At 34.1% G+C, this 23,922-nt stretch overlaps 1 protein-coding gene across 1 annotated transcript; it reads right to left on the reverse strand.

Annotated features, from left to right (window-relative positions):
- Nucleotides 1-8,060: 8,060 nt before the first annotated feature.
- LOC111064466 (derlin-1) lies at nucleotides 8,061-15,480 on the reverse strand. Its single transcript, XM_022352208.2, has 5 exons — nucleotides 15,380-15,480; nucleotides 12,673-12,764; nucleotides 10,760-10,908; nucleotides 10,044-10,154; nucleotides 8,061-9,084 (listed from the first exon to the last, which is right to left on the reverse strand). The coding sequence occupies exons 2-5, from the start codon at nucleotides 12,727-12,729 to the stop codon at nucleotides 8,940-8,942; spliced, it is 462 nt and encodes a 153-aa protein (XP_022207900.2). The 5' UTR covers nucleotides 12,730-12,764; nucleotides 15,380-15,480; the 3' UTR covers nucleotides 8,061-8,939.
- Nucleotides 15,481-23,922: the final 8,442 nt, after the last annotated feature.

Raw genomic sequence — 23,922 nt, forward strand, 5'->3', positions numbered from 1 at the left:
AAGGATGACTGTGATGCAAACGGTTATGTTACGAATTAATTATACTGAATTAATATATTTCTTATTTTTGCATCAATTTCATATTTTAGCGCCTCATGCCCGCCAATAATATAATTATTATTTCAATTGCAGTCATCGTAATCTTTTATAATATAAAAGTATGACTACTATAAAGTATGCATACTATATTATAGTATGCCTGCCTAGTATATCACTCCAGGGCTATAGTAGCATATACCTCTGCCTGGGAGGGAGTTTTGCCTGGGGGTATTTGCTAGCTGGTTTTGCACTTGCTCTTATCTGCACTCTGCAGGATGCAATCGGTCACACCCTACCTCTTGTAATGTGTCATTCAAACATCTCCCTTAGTCACTAAACTGTATTTTATTATTTGTTGAATAAACCATAATTAGTTAGGCACCACTATTTTTGTTTGCACCTTAAGACAAGTGTTACCAGTGAAAGTGTGCAGAACTTCCAGTGCTCAGGAACTATGTGTATTTTCTCCATTGCCATGGTTGTGAATTCAGTAACTCATCAAAAAACATCTTGGTCCTCCAGGCCGGATGACCAAAATGTTTGTTATTGAGGTTTGAGGACAAATATAGTATAATGTTTTTTAGAGAACAGTAATGATTTGAATGGTAAAACTATGAATTGAGTTTCCAAGGGACCAGCTTGACATCAGTTCAAGCAATGAGAGATATAATATAAAACAAAGGAATAATAAAAGCAAAGCAAAAATAATATAGTTCACAGTACCTCAAGTCATTGTTGAAGTTCGATGTTTTTTGATGAGTTACTAGCTAGCTAATATGGTCCTCCGGGCCAGATGACCTAGATGTTTTTTGATGAATTACCTGAATTCACAATCATGGCTATGGAAAAAATATGCATAGTTCCTAGTAACACTTGTCTTGAGATGTAAACGAAAATAGTGATGCATAACTAATTGAGGTTTATTTAACAAATAATAAAATACAGTTTAGCGACTTGAGAGAGAGGTTTGAATGATGCATTACAAGAGGTAGGGTGTGACCTCTGCATCCTGCAGGGAAGAGCAAGTACAAAACTAGCTAGCTAATACCCCCAGGCAAAACTCCCTCCCGGGCAGAGGTATGCGACTAGAGCCCTGGAGTGATATACTAGGCAGGCATACTATATAAAAGATTATGACTGCAATTAGAATTATAATGATATTGTTGGCGACATGTGGCACTAAAATATGAAATTGATGCAAAAATTAGAAATATATTAAATCAGTATAATTAATAGATAAAGGGCCTATAACGGGCTTATGATGTGGCATATGATAAGAGTTGAAGAATTATGTGGTGCTAATGATATGAGTCAAAGCGGAAATCAAATTCACAAGCTATAGTCCTCTGATTTGAACTTTTTTGCAAGGGTTCCTTATATTTTTAGGGGGGGCTAGAATGAATTTGAGATAATGGGGTTTGGAGTAGCACCCCTGTATAATAATAAAATGTCATTCACCAAGAACATTCCTATAGAAATCCTCGTTCATACATCTCTCCTCACTTTCATTGTTTTGCCATGGAGGAAAATTTTCTTAGAGGCTATTTAGAGAGTATTTTCTTACTTTTTAAATAGAGGAATATCTACTCTTTTCATTTTCATAGTTTTGCAATAGAGGAATAGTTTTGACACACTAGTGAAATACTCAAATTCCAAACCCTCCAAAATAAGTGGGACTTTGCTCCCATACAACCGTTTAATTAAACGTTTCAGTACAAGAGATCCACCTCCCAGGAAATTAATCCAAAAACTTGGAGTTGGATTACTCCAAGAAAGGGTTGAGACAAAGACTCAAGTTGGTGCAAATCACCCAATGAGCTCGAACTGTTAGTCTTCCCCGAAAACGGGGAAATAGGAATTAACTACAAAATACACTAAACCAACAAATTATCCTATCCCATCCTATATACCTTTCAATGTAATGATGCAATTTCCATGATGGGTAATCTTGAAGCAGCTGTCAGATTTGGGGTACATATTCTAGTTAGACAAATGATAAACAAAGTCATAGTCAAACTAATCAGGGAAATTTCATACGTTCCATGTGGTCTAGTGGCTAGGATATCTGGCTTTCACCCAGCAGGCATGGCTTTGATACATCACCAATGGTACAGTTATGACAGGTTCTGATTTCAACTCTCCAGAATTCCCCAAAACGTGAATCATTCCGACCTAACATAGAGTTCCGACAGCAACGACCACAGAATACTTAAAATACCTGAAAGAATAATGTTTAATGATATTTTAAAAGTAAAAGCTTTTGATTTCCATCCCTCCAAAATTCCAAAAAGGGCTTCAAAGGAATAATGGATTTCTGGTTGTAGAGGGTAATTCGTTGGAGAGTGATCAAAATTCAGTGGACTTTAGCTTGTAGACTCGATCCCAGCTTCGCCTGACATTTGTCACCATTGGCTCCGCAGCAGTATACTCTTTCAGTACTCAGCTCTAACACAGGGTCCGGATTTCAGAAAGGAAAATGACATACCAGTCAAACAGTCAATCCAGCCTGATGAATTAAGATTTTTGTTTGAAAGAAAGTTAAAAGGATGGGTTCTCCATGATAAGTTGGTCAATTTTAATAAATTTATCTTGATAAATTGGAGGAAGGTGCTAGGTAGACTGAGAAAATTTTTGACATAATCATATGTAAATGCTGTAACCTTTCAGCAAGTCAGCATGGTCAGTATTTGAAAATACAGTACCGACAATGTTCGATCAGACAAATTGATTGTGGTCATTGAATGTATATTGTGGTTATCAAACCTCACTAAAGACAAAACTCATGCATTTGTTAGTATCAAAGCTTCATCTATTATTAATCACATTTTATCCACATTTACCAGTACCGGAGATTTTTTTTCATTTCAGTCCACTTATTCAAGTGGATTTCAATACACCCGTTTGTTTTATACATAAATACAAATGTATACTTGAACATTTGTATTTATATATAAAACAAACGAGTAGTACATACGCCTCGATTATGCGACCTAAATAAGAATTTAAATATAAAAACAGCGTTGAAAATATGAAATTTTATTTCATACAGCATCGTTTATATTTTATTATTTTAATAACTTTTTCATTCATCATCCCACTGACCACTTATGTAAGGGGTATATGGATTCGTAATAATATTTTCTTACCTCCGCAGGAAATGAAGATGAGTCCAATTTGATTATAAAATTAAATAAAAGTATTTGGTGACTGCAAGTCTGCTGCTCCCAATCGCTCATAGGTGTCAGTAAAATCCATATAAGATAGAAGAATAATATAAAATTATAAAGACTTTCTTGTGACCATTTGCCATATTTTATTTTACTAAATCAGAATGTCTATTTTTGTAAATGTCTAAGCCAAACGAATATGGAATAGTTAATTTTTTCATGACTTAGCCTTCAATCAATTGTTCACTTTTTTAAGTATAATATGTATTATCTGACTGCTGGGTTACTATTATCAATATTACTGGGTTAGCCAGCTATAATAAAAAATGCATTGAACAAATAAACTATTTCATTAGATGACCCTTATACTCACTGGTTCAAATTCTGAAGTAAGTTATACCTTTCAATAGAAAAATACAACTAACAAATTATGTGTAAGTTTCGTTATGATTTCATTGCATTTTTACATTTATAAAGTAGATAATCTTCTTCTGTTTAGTTTTTTTTTTTCAATTTAGTTATAACTACTTTAGAAAACCCATGAAGTGGGATAACTCTACTTTATAATAATAATTATTTCAAATATCCAATGAAAGCTATACAAATATAGAACTAATGACTTCTGCTATGTACTGCAAATATGCAGAAGTCCTTAGTTCTATTTATATAGCTTTCATTGGATATTTGAAATAGTTATTATAATGTCATAATATCCCAGCAGTTGGAACTGCAATATGTATAAATCTGTTTACTAAAACAATTAAATATACATTTTGTTATGTTGAACGCTAAACCTTCAATTAGTACACTACAATGCATCTTACATGCAAAACAAAAATTCATTGAAGCAGTACTTTGCTTTCAAGATATGCTCTCGTGGCTAACGTATCACATGCTATTCGATTAATAGAAATTAGAAGTTGCAGACACATTGAATCCGAAATCATGCTTTAGTAATACTTGAAATGTTTTATTGGACAATTGTACGCTATTCATTGTGATTTGAATTGGACATTAAAACATATTGTGCTTTTAGAAAAGACTATAATATGTTAGTTGTCTTTCATAAATCACTGCTTCACGTCACGTTGATTACAAAAGTTTTAGAGGCACACTAAGAACGGATTTGGAAAAATTTTCAAAGATACGCCCAAAATCTGCGTTTTCCAGCGTTTTCTCAGCTTTATCGAGAACAAATGAACAGAAATTGTTCAAATTTAGTACAGAAGCTAAGCTATAGTGAGGTCCACGTTATAATGGCAGTGGATAAAGATAGAAGAATAGCGATGCCGATTTTCTGCATTGAGTAATTATATTTTTACACTGTCAAAAACATAATTGGCATCGTTGTGGATCTAGAGAAGGATAGTACCACCGGCTTTGTCGAATGATAGACAAGGATAGCAACATCAAAGTTAATCAAATACTGTCATTATAACGTGGACCTCACTATAGGGTGTAATAATGTTGTGTTAGAAGGAATTTGAAATAACGCCAAAGATACGCCCAAAATCTGCTAGTTTTTTCCACCCTGCACTAAATAATTGAAATTAATCGGTGATTGAATCGAGCGAGGAAGTACTTTGACTTTCTGATGGAATGAAGCATGATCAAAAGAAAAATGCAGGCGAGCGAAGCGAGCCCGCTGATCTTATTTTTGGACGATCCAGCCGGGGGGGGGGGGTCCAGGGGGCGGAGCCGTCCAGGAAACGGATATGGCGAGCGAAGCGAGCCTGATGGCTAGTATATCATATAGTTCAAACATAAACACTCAAGGCTCAAACTTTCGCGACTCAGGTCGAGAAGAGACTCGACTATAGTCGAGAGCATGTGTTTTCAAATGGTGACAGTCGCGGAGACTAGAATCGACTGGTCTGAGTGTCACCATTTGGAAAGACATGCTCTCGACTAGAGTCGAGCTTAAGAGTTTCTAAATCCATTCCGAACTATGATGTATAAATCCTCAATATTTTACTGTTACACCAACATGCAATACTACAAGTAACTCGAAAGCGCTACAATCAGTGAGAAAACTAATTGTATATTACGTTTAAATAATTGACTGCGTGTCGGTGTAACAGTAAAAAAATCGTGTGTATAAACACTCGCACACAAATACAGGAATACTCTTTTTATTCTAATCTAAACTCTTTGTAACCAAATGATATATATCAGTGATATCTGAAAAATTCCAAAGAAAATCAACTTAAACCATCAAGCATGCTATGCGCTAACTCTCAGAGTTTGTGGTGAAATGAACTAGTAATACAATACACAATATTAATCAATCTAGAAAATTCAATATTGATCAGCATATCACTGCATGCTGACATGAGGATTAGAGACATGCATCAAAATCAGAATACGCAAACATTATTAAAATAGCAACACCGAGTAATGACCACAATCAACGAAATTATAAAAGTTAATACATTCTCAATCCTTAAATAAACAAGAAATCAAGGCCCTTTTTGGTAAGAAACAGAAATGCTTGTTACATGTTATTAGGAACGAAATAAAAAAATCCAATTAACGTCTTCATAGTAATGCAAAATGAATTGTTAATAAAAATTGGAGATGCGGAAAGCCCACCTTCACTTGAGCATTCCAGAAAGAGGCTACACAGAAAATTAACTCTCTAATCCAATAATTTTGTGCTGACAGTCTTTTGAAACTACTTACAGAAATACTCCCCTACAGTTAGATTCATCCAGAAGTATTTTAGGATTCGAGATTTTGGGGAACGGAGTTAAAAGATTTCATCAAGAGGTTGAACATATGAAATGATCAAACCTTTCTGAAGAGTTCAGTTCTAAGGGATGTGTTTGTTGAATGAATAGGAAATCCGTTTCATATTATCAATATACTTCCAGATCGATAATGTTTTATGCTTCTGAAGTTCAAGCCGAAGAACAAACAGAACATGCTTCGAACACTTGTCATGGATATGCAGATATAAATTGACTCACAATACACAGCTGAGATTGAGGGAGTCTTCATAATTGGGGATTCTGCATTTTGCGACACACTGCATGGTTTCAATGCAGATATTCAGCTGAACAAACTGCGCTCGTTACGATGCCGGGGGATAAACCAACTCACTGACAAACCTCAAATAGCCTCGGAAAGGACCGGAAAAATTGATTATAAAAAGGACTGTCAAAGAAAAAGGGATCTATATTATCAGCCATTTGGAAGAAGATAAGGGTTAATTTTAGAGGCACAGAGGTTTGGAACAGGTAGTAATGCCTAACCCGTGATAGGAAGAAGAAGAAGAAGACAATGCACTGAATCAAGTGATAGCGTGATGAAAGTGACGGCACTTGGACTTCACCGAAAAATCCAGTTAATGTTGAATAGTTAAAACCAATTTTATTCTGAAATTGTGATAATCGACTCATAATTGTGTAATGCATCATCAAACAACAACCTATTAACCCAACACTATATATAATACTGTGTGATTTTCTATTCCTGTTACCCAGTTTTTGATGTAATTTAATATTTCATCACTCACATGTCTTGGTTATTTGAGATTATTCAAGAATATGTTAAAAAATTTCACTCATTGAAGTTTTACACGATTTGGCTCTTTTCACCCAACTAGCAGAAACCTTTATAAGAGTTGCACTGCAAACATTTGTGATTAAGACTTTAATATTGGCTTCAAGTTCATCAATATTGTGAGGATTTCTTCAAGACCCCACTTGATGTAGCCCCACAACAAGCAATCAGGGAATGTGAGGTCTAGCAATCTTAAAGACCATAAACCCCTATTAAGAATATACATCGTTCTATGGTAAAAGAGAGATTACGTTTATAAGACCACCGGAATCCACACAGAATGTTACACAGCTCAAGGAAAATCAACTGCCGTATAGGATAAAGCACTGCGTATGTACAACGATTGAGTCGGCAAACTGTGGTCGGCCTTCAACAGGATCCGAACTCAGCATGGAAGATGTGCCTATGCGTTGCACAAGTGGGGAAAGGCTCCAACACCTTTCTATGAGTGTGGCGCTGTACAAACCATAAGACACATTGTAGAAGATTGCACAAGAACAGCTTATGTGGGCAGGCTGGATGACTTCCTGGTAGCTACACCAGATGAAGTGGCATATTTAAATCGACTAGATATATGTTTATAACTTTTAAAATTTTCTTTTTAATTTTTGTTCCACCTTTTTTTTAAACTTGTGACTAAGATGACTGTTTATCAACTAAATTTTTAGGAATGGAAGTTTTGGACTAACTCTTTTTCTTTATTCAGCTACTGTTTGACTTATGTTAGATAAAATAAAGATTTGTGTCGTAGGGCCATACGCTAAATAAATAAATAAACGATTGAGTAGAGCTACCAACTTCTTGCGACAAAGCAAAATATTTCCCATTAGAAATAAATTATTACACATTTATAATAGGGTGACAGGACTAAGTACTATTCAGTCAGTTTAATTTAACCGTATCCGCACAATTCATGGTACAAGCCAAGCACCATCTCTTTCCAAAAGGGACTACATCGCCTCCGCCTCTCCAGAATATGATTGTGGGGCACCATGAGACACATTGTCAATGGATGTGTGTAGATGTGTGGTCAGTGGATCTGTAGGTAGGGCCCTGCAGTAATGTTTTTAAATTTGGAAGTGTACTTGTGAATAGTGTCAAACTACAGGACATATTTACACTAACCCAATATTAAAAATCAACCTCCGCAAGAACCTGTAACTTTTACAAATTTAAGCAATATTTGTTGTTTAGTATTATACATTTAATCAATTTTTGTTTAGTATTACTAATTTAAAGATTTTTTAGTATTTAAATGTATCCACTAATTAAATCACAATCAATCAATCATTGGAAACGATTCAAAGGAATTTATTTGCACTCCATACATTTAAACAAACTTTTATGCAACAGGAAATGAAATGTATGAGATTAATTTTATTGCTTCATTCTCTTGTTAGAAGACAACCCGTTTCATTAGATATGGAAATATTTATCTAGAACGAGAATAATAATATCAACTAATTAAATGTAATAGAGTATAACAAGTTTTCCATATTATACCGTTATTTTTGAATAATCTTTTCAAAAACTATCTTCCAATTGAGAGTCAATAGAAGAATATAATGATAATTCCACTGCAATCGATATTAATATGATCAAGTATCTTATTATAATTATTGGTGTTATTTATAATAGCATTCTTCAATATTTGAACCTTAGTTTCGCATGATATAAGTATTAGAATTACATTACATTTTAAAGAAATATAAGGCTTATGCTGAATTTCTAAATCATCAGCAGTCTCGTATTTTTCTAGTACGGCCTCAATGCATGTTAAGTATCACGTTCTTCAAATGAATCATCACATCTGATCCTCTTCATGTGAAGTTTTTAACTTCAAAGTGAATTTACTGTATTCAGTATAAATGTACACTCGAATGTAAAAGAATCCCCAAACTTTAGATAATATATAATAATATTATTTTAAATATAGATCTCACGAAATTACATAGGCCCAAAAAGTATCAGCTGGATGAAGCTGAATATATCCACCAATATTTTCAATTTTCAAGATAATACTAAATGGTTGATAAAATATCAACGTTGTATACAGCCAATTCATAAAGATTAGCAACGAACTTTGGCGTAAAAAACGATAAGAATAATTCAGACTTGTGACATGATAAGTGTCCTCGCCCAATTGAAAAGGATAAGTTGAATGGAACCTCACTGGCGGTCTCCCAGAACTTGACCTCTGCCCCAGTTGTGCCTCCGGGGATCACCTCCTGCGGCCGCGTCCGGCTGTTGGGCCCGGGGCGTCGGAACCGAACCAAAACTATGGATTGTTCTCTGATTTGGAAAGTAGTCGTATCTGCAATATAAAACACCAACACATAACTAAAATATACATAAATCAGATATTCTCAGAAAAAGACACAAAGTTACAATACAAATCAATAGCTTAATAACGTACATCAAATTTATTTCCAGCTGTTCACCCTGTTGCTAATATTTGCAGTAGCAGAAGACTTTGGGGTGGTTTACAGCATTTAACTTTAGCTCTTCGTAAATAATAATTATAAACTCATACTCTAGAGGTGATGGAAACGTCTCAGTTCACGTATATCAGCTTCTAATAATGATCTGCAAGATTAAATGTTAAAGATTAAAAGGCCTCAACAAATCAACATGAATCGATTTATTGAAAATATATATGTATGAGTTGAATGGTGATTGATTCTGTGAAAACGTATAAATTACATGCTTTAGAATAGTTGTAATAAATATTACTGATCAAAAAGTAAGTACATAAAAGTAGGAAAGTATACTTCAATAAGTTACACGAACTAAGAGAAGTTATTTGTGGGGACTGAGGGAGTGTGCACATAGAGAGGTCAGGCGTTCCGAGTTCCACCGGTCTTAGAGGGGTATAGATATACATATATGAATAATATCTATATTTATAGCCTCTGACCGCTCTCAGTGTGTTGGCACTTCCATTGAACAGCTGATCACTTCTTGGCCAGCACTACAAACTACAAAGTACTCATTCATCAACTAATCACTAATCAAAAACTAAAAGTTAGTTCCGATGATTTGGAATCCACTGACAACTGTACGTCAAATTATCTCTAATCATTCCTTACATTGCCTGAATCAACTATTCATGTTCACATAGGATTTCAGCCAAAAGAGTTAGTGAGTCTATCAATTGGAATAGAATAAATACACTAAAATGACACACAAAACGCTTGATTTATGGATATTGCTTATCCAATAAGGGTATCTACTATCCAAACTTTATCAAAAAAGTGAAAAATGAATACTTACAGAAATTGCGGCGTTCTGATGAGCTGGGGTCCACCCATCTCCTGGGGGTATTTGAACATCAAGAAGAAATACGTATGCCCAACAATTATGCCGAAAAGTTCCATTATTCCTCTGAAAATTGACATACATTTAAAATTGCAATGTTCATGTAATCAGGACAAATTCAGGAGATGATCAATAATTAATACTTTGAACAACGCATAATATTGAATTCTAATTAAATGTTTCATCGTTCTAAAGTTGAAATTTTCATTATTGGACATGAAATTGCACTTAAATTCTTGAAAGTGAAATTTCATTCATATTTTGGAAATGTTTATAAAATTTGGGAGAAGAACATTTTTATGCTGAACCTTTTGCTCTCCCTCAGTCGTAACTATATTTTGATTTGTAATTGTATTAATAAATGATTGAAAGGAATGAAACACTAATAAACATCAGACCATTATTTCTCATTCTAGATGTCACTAATTTCAAATTTTAAATATAAATAGGAATAGTTTCTTCTTTATGGGTGTCTTGTATTATTTCTAATCAATTCCACCACTGTTGGGTAGTACTTAATAACATAGCAGTCACCCTAAAATATAGAACAATAGTCGTTTACAGTGTGCCAGGTAGATGGGAAGATAGGAAACACTTATTTTCCATTCCTCACCAACTTTTTTACAGCAACTGAACCACCGATGTCCTCGTGAATAAAAAACGAGACTTACCCGCCAGAAACGACGAGATTGAATCCGAACAACACCCATGGAAGATATGTAGCTTTGAATCGAGATCCGAACCAGAAACTCACAATGACATCAGGATTCAGTTGACACCAGATGTACAGTATGCTCATGACCATCGGGTCCATCATTACCTGAAAAAATAATTCATTTAAAAAAATACTTTTATAGGTAATATTTTAATGACTGTATTTTTTTTATTTGAACAAAACACAAGTGAGTTACAAAGATATACATCATAACAATTAGTTTTTTGTACGGTTATCTAGTGCAGCAGAACAGCTTAGAAATCGCCTTAGTATGCTGCACACGTCAGGATGGTAGCTGAGTTGAAGTTCAGTCGAAGCTCTCTCGAGGGCACTCAGCATCCTCCTCACCGTTTGATCATTAACCATTGAGTGTGGTGCACATCGAGGAAACGCGTTTTATGCAACTGTAGCTAACATATTGAAAAAACATGTTTACTTCAGTTTCACAATGGATTTCGAATAAGATGTCAATTTGTTGTGATAATTGAAAAATAGTACGGAATTAAGCTTTGAAGAATAATTTATTAGAAGTTTGTTACAAATACTAGGCATAAGTGAGCAGTTGGAGAAAATGCAGCCAACTTTTAAATTTGCATTAGAAACATATATTATTTTGGTTTCACTACATATTTTAATGAGAAATTGTGGTTATTAAATAGTAGAGTATGTGAGTAAAAAGAAGTTAAGGTTTGTGTGCACACAGAGAGCGGTCACCGGCCAGAGTTGTCTTAGGAGGATATACATATAGATAGTCATACATGCTTATACATATCTATATCCTCTTAAGACAGCTGGAACTCTAAACCTAGCTCCGCAGTGCAGGCTGGCTGCTTGGCTGAATCGGACTAGGCGCTGAGGCAGCAAATAATAGCAGCGTTGGTAGGAATGCGAGCGGCCGCAGTAACCGCTTCTTCCCAGCAATGGTCGGCGTAGTTCCGCCTGGCGGACAGATTCAAGATCAATCCAGTCGGTTAATTTGATTCCTCAGACATGTCAAAGCCGAGCAGAGCGGCAGTTTAGCTTCATTCGTATTCATCAGTTTCAGTTTCATTCCAGTTTATTATTTACTATATTTGGTGTATTTTTCATCTACACGTGTTTCAATGTATTCAATGATTATATATGTATTTCAATTATTATAATTAGTACTCCAATAAGTAATCTTATATTTTATATTGGAACAGCATAACGCTTCAGTTTTTAATACAAAAGTTAGATTATTATCTGCTTGTCTCACGTTATTATTACTTCTAGTTATTATTAAGGACTTGAGCTCTAGAAAACAAGAATGGGTGGACAATCAATCAAACTTTTTTATCAATATAAAATTATTACAATGATCTATTATGATATATTATTATCATCATCATCATCATCATTTTTAATGTTACGTAGGTGGATGTGTCATGCAATTTCATTATTTGTTAAACTCCTTCTACGAAGTTATTTTTAGCTATTTCGCTTGCATTTGAGCGATTGCTTATATAGTTTTATAGCATACCTTATCAACTGGTATCCTAGCAATTTAACCACTCTATACTGGTTCATTTTAGATAGGAAATTTGAAAACAGAGTTTATGAATGAATGTAGTGATGAGACCCTTAAAATAATTTCCCCAACCTCTTGTTCTTCGTCATATATCTGGTAAAGCTTACGATAGAAGAAATAACCATATCAATTGATATGGTAGAATTGGATAATCTGATTCCCATAACAAGTTCCATAACCATCGGTCTACAATTTTCATACGCTGCATGATATGGACATAGAATTATGAGCAGAGAACATACATAAGAGCTCCTAAAAAAGAATCTTCTATGCATAATCCTGTAAGAGATGCAGATGAATCTAATAAGGAAATGACTCACCGGAATCTGGGCAAAGAGACAGCAGATAACACAACATGCCCAGTTGAACAAAAGCATGAAAAAGTAGTCAGCTGGTCTTCCTCCAAATACATCTGTGAAAAAATATAGGAATTATTTTTGGAATCCAGATTTAATAGAATTTATATGGAGAGGAAAAAAGGAAATCAAATATTGAATGGCAGTGTGTTAGAACTCACAACGAAAGAAGTACAGTAAAATAAGCATTAATAATAAATTATTTATTATGTTACAAATTTCTACGAATCCATAGGCCTTTTGCCTCTGGTTTTTTGGGTTGGACTGTATGATACGAATAAAGACATTCATATATCCAATTCAGCACACCAGTATTTAGACCCAGGAAAACAAATAGGAAAAATCACATACCCCAATCCAAACTATGACGTAATTATATACCGATTTGTTACATAGTTTCAGGTGGTAAATTGGAATAAGGAACATGAAGGAGACAGATGGGTGAAAACAAATCGATATTATTCTGCGATGGTGTGTGATCTGCTCTTGTGGTCCTTAGTCCTCAAACATTTGTACTGACTGGATATATATTTCACTCAAAGTATTTTAAACGATTTAGGGCTTTGGCTTTCACTCTCAATATATTTTCACAAACACAAACACAAGCACAAGTTATGAATCAGTTACACGAAACGAATATATTATATTTACAATAATAATGGGACAAATTTCCCACGATGACATATTAAAAAAATAACAAATTAAACAAATAGGAGTTGCTAATTATGAATCAACTATCCAAACGAAAAAAAAATGATCTGTCGACAATGAGATCTGTTTTGCAACTGAGCTCAGCTCCGGGCTGCACACGCCTAGAGCGGAGGGGATGGCTCAAGTCGTGGGAATGAAAACGATAACAGGACAAAATCTCTTCCTCAGCACTACGCAGCGGATAAAGGAAAACTAAAACTACTATACAAAGAAACTGGCTTGAACAATCAATATTATTGTATAGATATTTGGATATTATAAATGGGCAGCATTGATATGGGCCTACAAATAATAAACAATATTTAAATAATTCAGAACAAAATAAATGTATAACACATCAGTAGATCAGACACAGGTAGGGATAATTCTATTAGATCTGAGGAATTTGAAGATGTTATTATAAAGTTTGAAGAAAATCCACGAACCAGTACCCGGACGGTAGCTTATGAAATAGATACGTGCAACGCCACTGTTTGCAAAGTTTTGAATGGTGAGAAACTGTATCCACTCAAGCCCCAGGATTATCCCCATCGTGTTGCATGCTCTCGTCGGTTTCTTCACAAGTTGACAAACGAACCAGACTTCCTTCAAAAGATTTTGTTCACAGATGAAAGTAGCTTCACTGGAGATGGAATATTTAATAATAGAAATTATTAAGAAGAGAAATCAAAATCGGTTTTCGGTTAATGTCTGGGAAGGTGCTCTCGGTAACCACGTCATTGGTCATATATTCTGACTCAATTCTCCCACTTACCTAGTCCTTCTGAGAGAGATTCTTCCAGAATTGGAGGAAGTTTCGTTGGAAGAAAGAATGGGAATGTGGTTCAAACACGACGGCGCCCCAGCTCATTTTGGAAACAATGTACAGGAGTATTTGGATGCGACATTTGGTGATTGTAGGATCGGGCGAGTGGGTCCGACACCGTGGCCACCTAGATCTCCAGACTTGACGCCACTGGACTTTCACTTTTGGGGACGTATGGAAGAACTTGTTTACTCTATTCCAGTGGAAAATGAAATTGAGTTGGTGGGTAGAATTGTGGAGGCTGGGGCCGTCATTCAAGAGGAAAATGCGAGCAAATAAAAGCGAAATGGCCGCTGTGAGTAACTGAAGACTTTTGGACAATTTAAATATGATATTTAGATATTTTTCTTCCCCAGGAACAATGACTTAGAGTAGGCCTATTGGTAGGCAGTTCGTAAACACTCTGTATAAAAAAATTAAAAAGCGGTGTGTATTGGATTGGAAAAGTTGTAAGCTTGTCGGCATGGCCGACTACAGTTCAAAAGCTAAATATTAGCTTATTATGATTAGCTGATGAAAATATTTGTAGGCTGGTATTTTTAATAGCATAAAATATTTATAAATATGTTTAAATTTATATAAATATATGGATACAGAACAAACAATATCTGGGTAGCCAGAGTAGGCACGGAAATGTTTGTGTTCTAATACAATGTATACTGATTATAAATAAATTACTTGTTTATACCAATACATTTTGAGAATGAAGCATCATAACATGGTCATATTACAATCATTCAATGACAACTCTAGATGCTTTCTCATCTAAGCTCCGACCTTCCAACCTATTTTAATGTAGGCTTTTAAAATAGCGATGCTTCCCATGTTATTTAAATAGAGTTACTTCTTCTCTCAAGGACTTTTTCAGTTTTTTAGTACCGGTAAAGATGTGAATCATGCTTTACTTCTATGTTCCAGGGAATAAAATAAGCACTTTAGACAGAGGTATCTATTGTGTCATTGTGGAAAATAAAGCAATATACAGTGGATTGAAAATATATATAATACTATATTATATAAATATATAATAATACTATAATATATATATATATATTATATATATATATATATATATATATATATATATATATATATATGAACAAATGCCTCGGTAATGCACTATAAAATTAGTCAAAAATAGGATTTTTAACAAACCTCTTTCAAGTTTCAGTGAGTAATTGACGAAAGATTTTCATTTACTTTAGAAAATCGATTTTTAATGTCAATTATAATATAAATAATCTCAATAACTTAAACTGTACAAATATGAACATTCAATGATAGTTTGATAAACAACATTAGTAAATTATTAACAAGTCATATGGTTCATATGATTAGAAAGAAGAAGCGTGAATGTAGAGCAACCAGCTTCTTACATCTCCCCCCCTTGAACGAGAAACTTCCTCGAAGGTGTCAATTTGCTTGAGTGACAGATGATTGGTTCACTCCCATTGATTCCGCAGGCCACTTCATACATTGAGTTTGATATTCTTCTTATAATGGGGAACGGTCCACTTCTAACTTCATCTAATTTATTTCTATTCAACTTGTTCCCTTTTTCTATATACACTAGTTCTTTTTCCTTGAAACCATATATTCTTCTGTTCTTATCACATCTCAGTTTGTTCCGTTTGTGGTTTAAATTGGAATTTTTTATTGCTTCTTCTCTGTCTATTTGTAAGTTTCGTTTTTTCCTCAGTTGTGATGGTATTATTTCCAAATCCTCTCCCAATAGCAGATATCTTGGTGTAAATTTAGTAGTGCTATGGATTGTCTTGTTGTATTCTGATGTGCAACTTTCCGCTATTTTCGACCACGTCTGCGTTCTTCCTTCTGGACTATTCACTTTGCATCTAATACGATTCACCAATGTCTGGTTTAGCCGCTCATTAAGACCATTTGATTGTGGGCAATCTACCGATGTGAACACCATTGTAACACCTTTTTCGAGTAGGTAATCTCTAAACTTTTTTGATTTGATAGACGCATATTGATCAGCTAATAGGATCTTGACAGAATGGTTTTGTAAGATAGGATCTAGCAAACGAATGTATTCTTTAGTAGTTTGACCGCTAGAGCTTGAAGTGAATGCATATCTAGAGAAGTGATCGACCAATATGTGTAGGTATCGTTTTGTTGAGTTGTTTCCACCAAACCCTCCAACAGTATCTATCGACATGATCTCATACGGTTCACTAGCTGGACCCAATTGTGAAAGTAATCCTATTGAGCGACCTCTTCTTGTTTTATTCTTCTTACATATATGACACGAATCACAATAGCGCTTGACCATTTCATCCATGTTGGAAAAGTAGTAATGTGGACGTATGTGTAATAGTGTGTGGTGAGTTCCGATATGTCCTAGTTGAAAATGAATTTTCTCAATCAATTCTTTACCCTTTTCTTGAGAAAGGAAGATTCTTTTGTTTCCTTTCATACATTTGTAGAATATTTCCTCTTTATATTCAACATTCCTATTATTCATTATTGCTTCTTTGTTTTTTTCTTGATCGTCTTTTATTTCTTGTATAGATATCAAATTCACAACTGTTAAAATGTCTTCATTTCCTTCAAAGTGCTCTAAAACTGGATTTCTTGATAAAGTATCTGCTTCAACATTTCCTTTTCCTGGGCTATATATCAATGTGAAATCATATTGCGATAGGTAGTATACAAGATCTCCCAATTCTTCATCGGTTCGTGCTTTCACTCTAAGATTCTCCAATGGTTTGTGGTCTGTGATCACTGTAAACTTCCGTCCTATCAACCAATATTGCCAATACATAATTGTCTCTTTTATAGCCATACATTCCAGATAAATAGCTTTTTTCTTCTTTTGAGCAGGGCTCAGTTTTTTTGAAAAATATGCTACTGGATGAAGCTCATTATTTTCTTTTGGTTGTTTCAGTACAGCTCCAAATCCCTCTCCACTGGCATCGGTGAAAATGAATACTGGTTTTTCATAATCATAAATTTGTAATACGGGACTAGAACATAAGTATTTCTTCACGTTTTGGAAAGCTTTATCACATGTCTCTGACCAGATAAAAGGTATGTCCTTCCTCAGTAGATTGTGTAAAGGTTCTAGAACTTTCACTGCATTCTCTATGTATTTATAATAGAAATTTATTTTCCCCAAAAACTGGCGTACATTCTTCTTGGTTTTCGGTTGTGGGAAATTTTCAATTGCTTTGAGATTGTCAGTGAGTGGACGGACTGAGTTATTTTCAATTATGTGTCCCAAATATTTAATTGAACTCCTTGCAAAGTTACATTTTTCCAATTTCAGCTTGAACCCTTCTTTATAAACCGCATCAAGTACGAGGTTTATATGTTTCAAGTGTTCCTCAAATGTCTTTGAAAATATTAAAATATCATCAATGTAGCAAGTACAAAAATCAGTCAACTTATTTTTTTGTAAAGTGTTACCCAATATTCTTTGAAAAATTGCAGGCGCGGTCTTCAAACCAAATGGTATCCGTAACCATTGATAATGGCCTTCGTGGGTCACAAATGCAGTTTTCATTCTGTCTTCTTTTTTTATTGGTATTGTCCAGAATGCTGAATTAACATCAAGTACTGTGTACCATTTACAATTACCAGCCTTCACTGTTATATCTTCTATTCTTGGGAATGGTTGTGGCTCTGGTATTACAATTTTGTTCAGTTCCCGGAAGTCAATACATAGCCGTGATTTTTTTTTTCTTCTCGTTTGAAGGCAAGTGTAACAGGAGATGCAAATGGTGAAGTTGAATATTCAATCAATCCTGCCTCTAAAAGTTTTGAAATTTGTTGTTCTATTTCTTTTTTATCTGGGATACACGTTCTGTATGGCTTCTTAATAATATATCTATCTTCTGAAAGTTTGATTTCTGCCTCTGCATGTTTTACCTCACCTACATCATATTTGTGTTTTGCAAATAGTGATTCATAACCTTCAATCAGCCTTGTTATTGTTTGTCTCTTTTCAGTATCAAGATAATTCAGATTGCTTTCCATATTTACAGAGAAGACAGATGACTCATAATTCAATCTTTCAACATCTGTTTTGTCATCAACCTTCTGTAAAATTTCTAAATTTTCATTCTGTATCAATTTGAACTTTTTTATTGCATCCAATCCAAGAAGTAAGTCATAAGAGAAATTATTGTTCTTCACAACATATACATCTAATATTTCTTCGATTTTATTGATTTTCATTGGAATTTTGGCCCGGCGATTTGTAAAATTCACACCACTAATAGTTCGAAAAAGGTTATGGTCGTTCATAAGTTTTGTCTTCAGCTCATCAACAATTTTCTGATTTATTAGAGTGATATTTGAGCCACTGTCATAAACCCCTTTTACAATCTTCTTTTTATCAACTAGTACATTAACTGTAATCAATGGAATGAACTTACACGCCGGCTTATTCAGTTTTTTGAGTTATCAACATCGAGTGTATTTTCCTCACAGGTTGTGAAATTCACTGTTTTATTTCTATTCCTACAGATCTCTGCAGGATGAAAGCGATTTGGTTTTCCCAAGGCTGTACATACAGAACAAGGAGTCTTCTTTCTTCTTATCTCTTCCATCTTTGTTGAGTCTTTTTTCTGGCTATTTATATGACTATGTCCGTTTGAGTTTGTGAATGAATCATATTTTTGAATCTCATTCATCAGATCTTCTGTGGTCTCGATATTTTCCTTATCTAATCTATTCTGAATATGAACTGGTAGTCCCACAACAATATGTGAGATTCTAGATTCATCTGTCATAGTTCTCTCACATTCAAGCAATAATCGTTCCTTCTTCAAAGCATAATCAAGCATAGATCCAAAATTTTCAATGTATTTGAATGAATATGCATATCTCACATTTGACCAGCCTTTATTAGAAAAAGTTTGGAGAAATGTTTTTGACCACAAATTCCAATTTTTCAATCCTAATTTATATTTGTTGGAAGTATACCAATCTTCAGAACTCCCTTCTAAAAATAGTCTTAAACATGTTATTTTTTCTTCATCGTTGTGGATATTGTAACGGATACATTCTTTCTCAAAATCTTCCAGCCAGAATTTTGCATTTTGTCCAATTTTCCCCGAGAATTTTTCCAAAACAAATTTCCTATCAATATCAATTGAAAATTCACTCTTACCTTTTTTCGGCATGTTGAACAAAAAAATCGATTTATAATGATCTTACTTCGCACATTAATGAATAATTGACGAAAGATTTTCATTTACTTTAGAAAATCGATTTTTAATGTCAATTATAATATAAATAATCTCAATAACTTAAACTGTACAAATATGAACATTCAATGATAGTTTGATAAACAACATTAGTAAATTATTAACAAGTCATATGGTTCATATGATTAGAAAGAAGAAGCGTGAATGTAGAGCAACCAGCTTCTTACATATTTTTCAATAATCAAATAATTATTATTCAATTAATACCGGTATGACTTATTTTATTATTTCTACATTGTTAAAAGACGATCTGGCAACAGAATAAAGCGAGAAAGAGATAGCGCTATCTACTTTGATGCATGATAGACAAGGACAGCAACACTATTGTCAATCGTACACTGCCATTATAACCTGGACATCACTATAACATTAATGGCATCGCTGTTGTGTAAGTAATGAATAAAACTTGGGTCTCAAGTTTATTATTATTCTCAAAATAATCAAATTAGTAATTTTTTAAATAGATGGGCGATTTTATATGATGCCTTAAGGTGCAACTCCTAAGGTTCAACTCACACTCACTCGACTCAGGTCGAGAAGAGACTCGACTCTAGTCGAGAGTATGTGTTTTCAAATGGTGACAGTCACGGAGACTAGAGTCGCAAAAACAACGCCAGCCGCAGTGGCAGTAGACGGCTGCACAGCTGCCGCCAACGGCAATATGGCCGCGCGGTGTTTCTGCCGCCCAGTGTGTAAGCTTCCATTCAAGCCTATAGACTACTGCTCGAACGGCGGCGACGGCAAAATTACCGCCGCGGCAGAAACCGCCCAATGTGTAACCAGCGTGAATGTCACCATTTGGAAACACATGCTCTCGACTAGAGCCGAGTCTCTTTTCGACCTGAGTCGCGTAAGTGTGAGTTGAGCCTAAATGTGCTGGATCTGCACATAACCTAAACCTCTAGAGCACATAACCTAAATCAGATATTAATCATAAAAGCAATAGATAATAGCTATTATCACTTCTAGTTCATCTGCCTCCTTCATATTTAATAAAAAAATTGACAATCTAATAATACTGTCTAATAAGTTAGGTTATCAGATATTAGGCTATTTAATAGAAGGTGGTTGAAGTTATTTTTTAAATGCCTGCACAAGCAATGTAGTTTCCTAACTATGGATCCGCGACTGAAACAAACCAACAGATGCTAACTTGAATTTAGTTTAGAAAATTACATTTTAAAATGATCATTATATTATAAGGATATTATTATTATTAATTAGCAATTGAAAGAACATCCATTCAAGTACTAAGTGAGCTAGTAAAGAAGTAAAAAAATGAATATTTACCAACCTGGAATCTATTTATGAAAGGTTCATATGCCAAAACTAAATGTTCATAATTCACAAAACCAAAGCGGGCAATCAAAGTCAAACCCACAGTCAATTGCAACCAATATCTGGTGAATATTGGTAAGGATTTTAACCACTCGCCTATATCACTCATTTTCGAACTATTTATTCACAAATGTCTTCAAAAAAATATGTCAGCAAGAATTCAAGATACTAAGACACGTGTATCAACATCATTGCTCCATTGAAATATGGCTTTTCGACTCTAAAAGTAAAAAATATTCCTAGATAAACTTTTTTATTCTAAAAATGTCGTATCTTGACAATTTCCTGACACGAGATCAAACAACTTGTTGGAAACACATAAAACTACTATTCATCCTCCACCGATCATTGAAGTCCAAGATAGCGGTCTAACCTAACACTTCATACTGAACATCTTTGATTATTCATTCGCAGCTACAATTACACTCAAATCCAGTGGAAATGTTCTATGAAATTAAAATTCCAATTTTTTGATTTACTAGTTCTCATGGAAAAAGAGTTCAAAGTTAAAAGTACAGAAAATATTGCTTGTGGAGCGAAAGCAAAAATAAGAATTGAATCAAGTCTACCAATTCACCGCTCAAAAATTAGAATACAAACTAGAAATCAGCTGTTGGACACGTAATGATTTCTAGTTGAATCAAGATAATGAAGTATTTTATGATAAAATATCACTTGAAAAAGCAAAAAGTTAAATGATCAAACTCATATTTATAAGTAATTTTATACCATGGCCATATGGCCCTGAACCAATTTTCGAGGTAACCATCGGGTAGCTGGTAAGATTCGCCGGAATTCCGGCACCACTGAAAAGTTGCAGAAATGGTGACCGAAAACTTTCTTTGTCGGAAACTTTGACAGCTTTACTAGTTTCTCGACACAAATATTGAATCGGGATTAAATAAAATCTATGGATAAATTAATTGATTACATTATTATTTCATCTCGAATCAGTTCTTCAGCTGTTTTATTTTTTCGAGTTTATTATATGAGATTAAACATTTGGAGTAATATCAACATTATATTGTCATTTAAAAGCAAAAACCTAACCTCCCAACCTTCCCTTTTACTTTTGAACATAATCGAACAAAAAGTGTTGGGTTCATCTAGCATTATAGTTCAACTCAAATTGAGAGGAACTGATGCATGCAATTGATAAGGTAACAACTCAATGGAACTTGAACTATTCCTTTTCACATTTTAACTGATTTTAAATCAGGATGTCAAGTTGACACACTACTCAGGGTATTCTCCCCAGCCCAGGGTATGGAATTTTATTAGGGGAGTATGTGTTTTAATAACTGTACAAGATCTACTATTCACAGAGCTACTATAGTGAGGTCCACGTTATAATGGCAGTGGAGAAAGATAGAACAACGTTGTCGATCCTCAGTCTTGTCAATGCCTTCTATAAACGGTGGCTGATACAGGTTTATTGGTGTAATATTAACTGTTCATTCTCATTTAAAATAATCAATTATACTTTATTAAGCAAGAAATTATATTTTTCAATAATTTCATAATGAATTTTCCTGATTAAGATGAAATATTTTGTTAATTAATTATCAATTCTACATTGTTAAAAGATGATCTGGCAACAGAGCAAAGCGAGAAAGAGATAGCTCTATCGCAATACGCTTTATTGAATGATAGACAAGCACAGCAATACCATTACTAATTATTACTAATGGCACTGCCATTATAACTTGGACCTCACTATAGTAAAATTGTCCTTTATTCCTTCATGATATTCAACTGTTATAATGATATTTGCCAAAATACTCACATGCAGCTCTTTATGTACCCTACATACATGCAAGCACAGACAAAAGAAGGAACAAAGAACTTTGTTCTTCCCTATCCAGCAAGTAATGGCGGGGCGAATGTTGGATGTTGCTGGACGAATTGGACAAGTTAACAGTTCACTCGATTTATCCAACCTCCCAAGGTCAGTCAACTAGTCGATTTGGAACGAGAGTGGGGATGCTGGACTAAATCATGGACAACCAATCGGAGCGTGAAAGATAGACTCTACCGGTCCAACTTGGTTGGACAACTTATCATTGAATGGCCCACTTAGAACCTCAAAGTTCAAATTGAAACGAGATAATAATATTATATAATTTATAAAATATGTTTGATTATTATTAAAAAGGAAGAATAATTATTAATCTATTATAGAAGGCAGTAGTAACGCAGAAAGTCGGCAATGCTGTATCTTATCTTATACAGTGACTTTAAAAGGCTGTTCGTCACACCTTTTCATTTTTATTTAAATTGGATAATCTTTTTTAATATAATTGTTAAGATTATTATAAGTGTGAAAAAAGTGGCAACTGAAATTTTCAAGTGGTCTAATAAGCGAGTTATGGGTTGTTGAAGTGCTAAACTCAGTTTTCTTTCCAGATCATGAACGGTTTCGAATTTTCCATTGTAGTTTTTTTTTAATACTGTACATTCAGTATATCACTGGCTTTGTTCGAATATGCGTTTTTTCGCAATTAATGCCAAAATAAACAAGTTATCGAGTTTACAAAAAATTTTACTTTTTTATTTACGAACGATATGGGGAATAAAATGTTTTAGTTTGGAAAGATAAATTTTTTGAATTTTTAAGAGAAGTTCTAATAACATAGTCGAAACCGTACATGATCTGGAAAGAAATTAAAACGGAATCTGGAAAGTTAGCACTTCAACAACCCATAACTCGCTTATTAGACCACTTAAAAATTTCAGTTGCCACTTTTTCTCACTCTTTTAATGATCTTAACAATTATATTGAAAAAGATTATCCAATTAAAATAAAAAAAAGTGTACCGAAGTCTTAAAATGTAGACGTCACTAATATACGAGAGTAGGCTGATAAGTAATGCACATACATAATGCAGTCGTTTATAGAATAACATTACTTCACTTACAACGAAAAAGAAAACTAGTATTTCTTTGATCACAAGTGAGCTATTTATGAGATGTAACTTAATGAGAAATTACATTTTTTCAAATGCTAATGAATAAATAATTATTTTTGACTGAAAATCCAAAGTTGAATGCTGTAAATCGCCCTGAAGACCTCTGCTACTGCAAATATATATATACAAAAAGGGTGAACAGCTAGAAAGAAATTCG

This window comes from Nilaparvata lugens, chromosome X, assembly GCF_014356525.2.
Source record: "Nilaparvata lugens isolate BPH chromosome X, ASM1435652v1, whole genome shotgun sequence".
Classification (NCBI taxonomy): domain Eukaryota; kingdom Metazoa; phylum Arthropoda; class Insecta; order Hemiptera; family Delphacidae; genus Nilaparvata; species Nilaparvata lugens.

What these genes read in the sequence shown, in the direction of transcription:
- LOC111064466 (XM_022352208.2), bottom strand. Translation starts at nt 12,729, where the DNA reads ATGCTTTTGTTCAACTGGGCATGTTGTGTTATCTGCTGTCTCTTTGCC. An exon ending in GTCTCTTTGCCCAGATTCCG is followed by an intron (nt 10,909 to 12,672) that starts GTGAGTCATTTC and finishes TTATTTTTTCAG; the next exon opens with GTAATGATGGACCCGATGGT. An exon ending in AATCTCGTCGTTTCTGGCGG is followed by an intron (nt 10,155 to 10,759) that starts GTAAGTCTCGTT and finishes GTCAATTTTCAG; the next exon opens with AGGAATAATGGAACTTTTCG.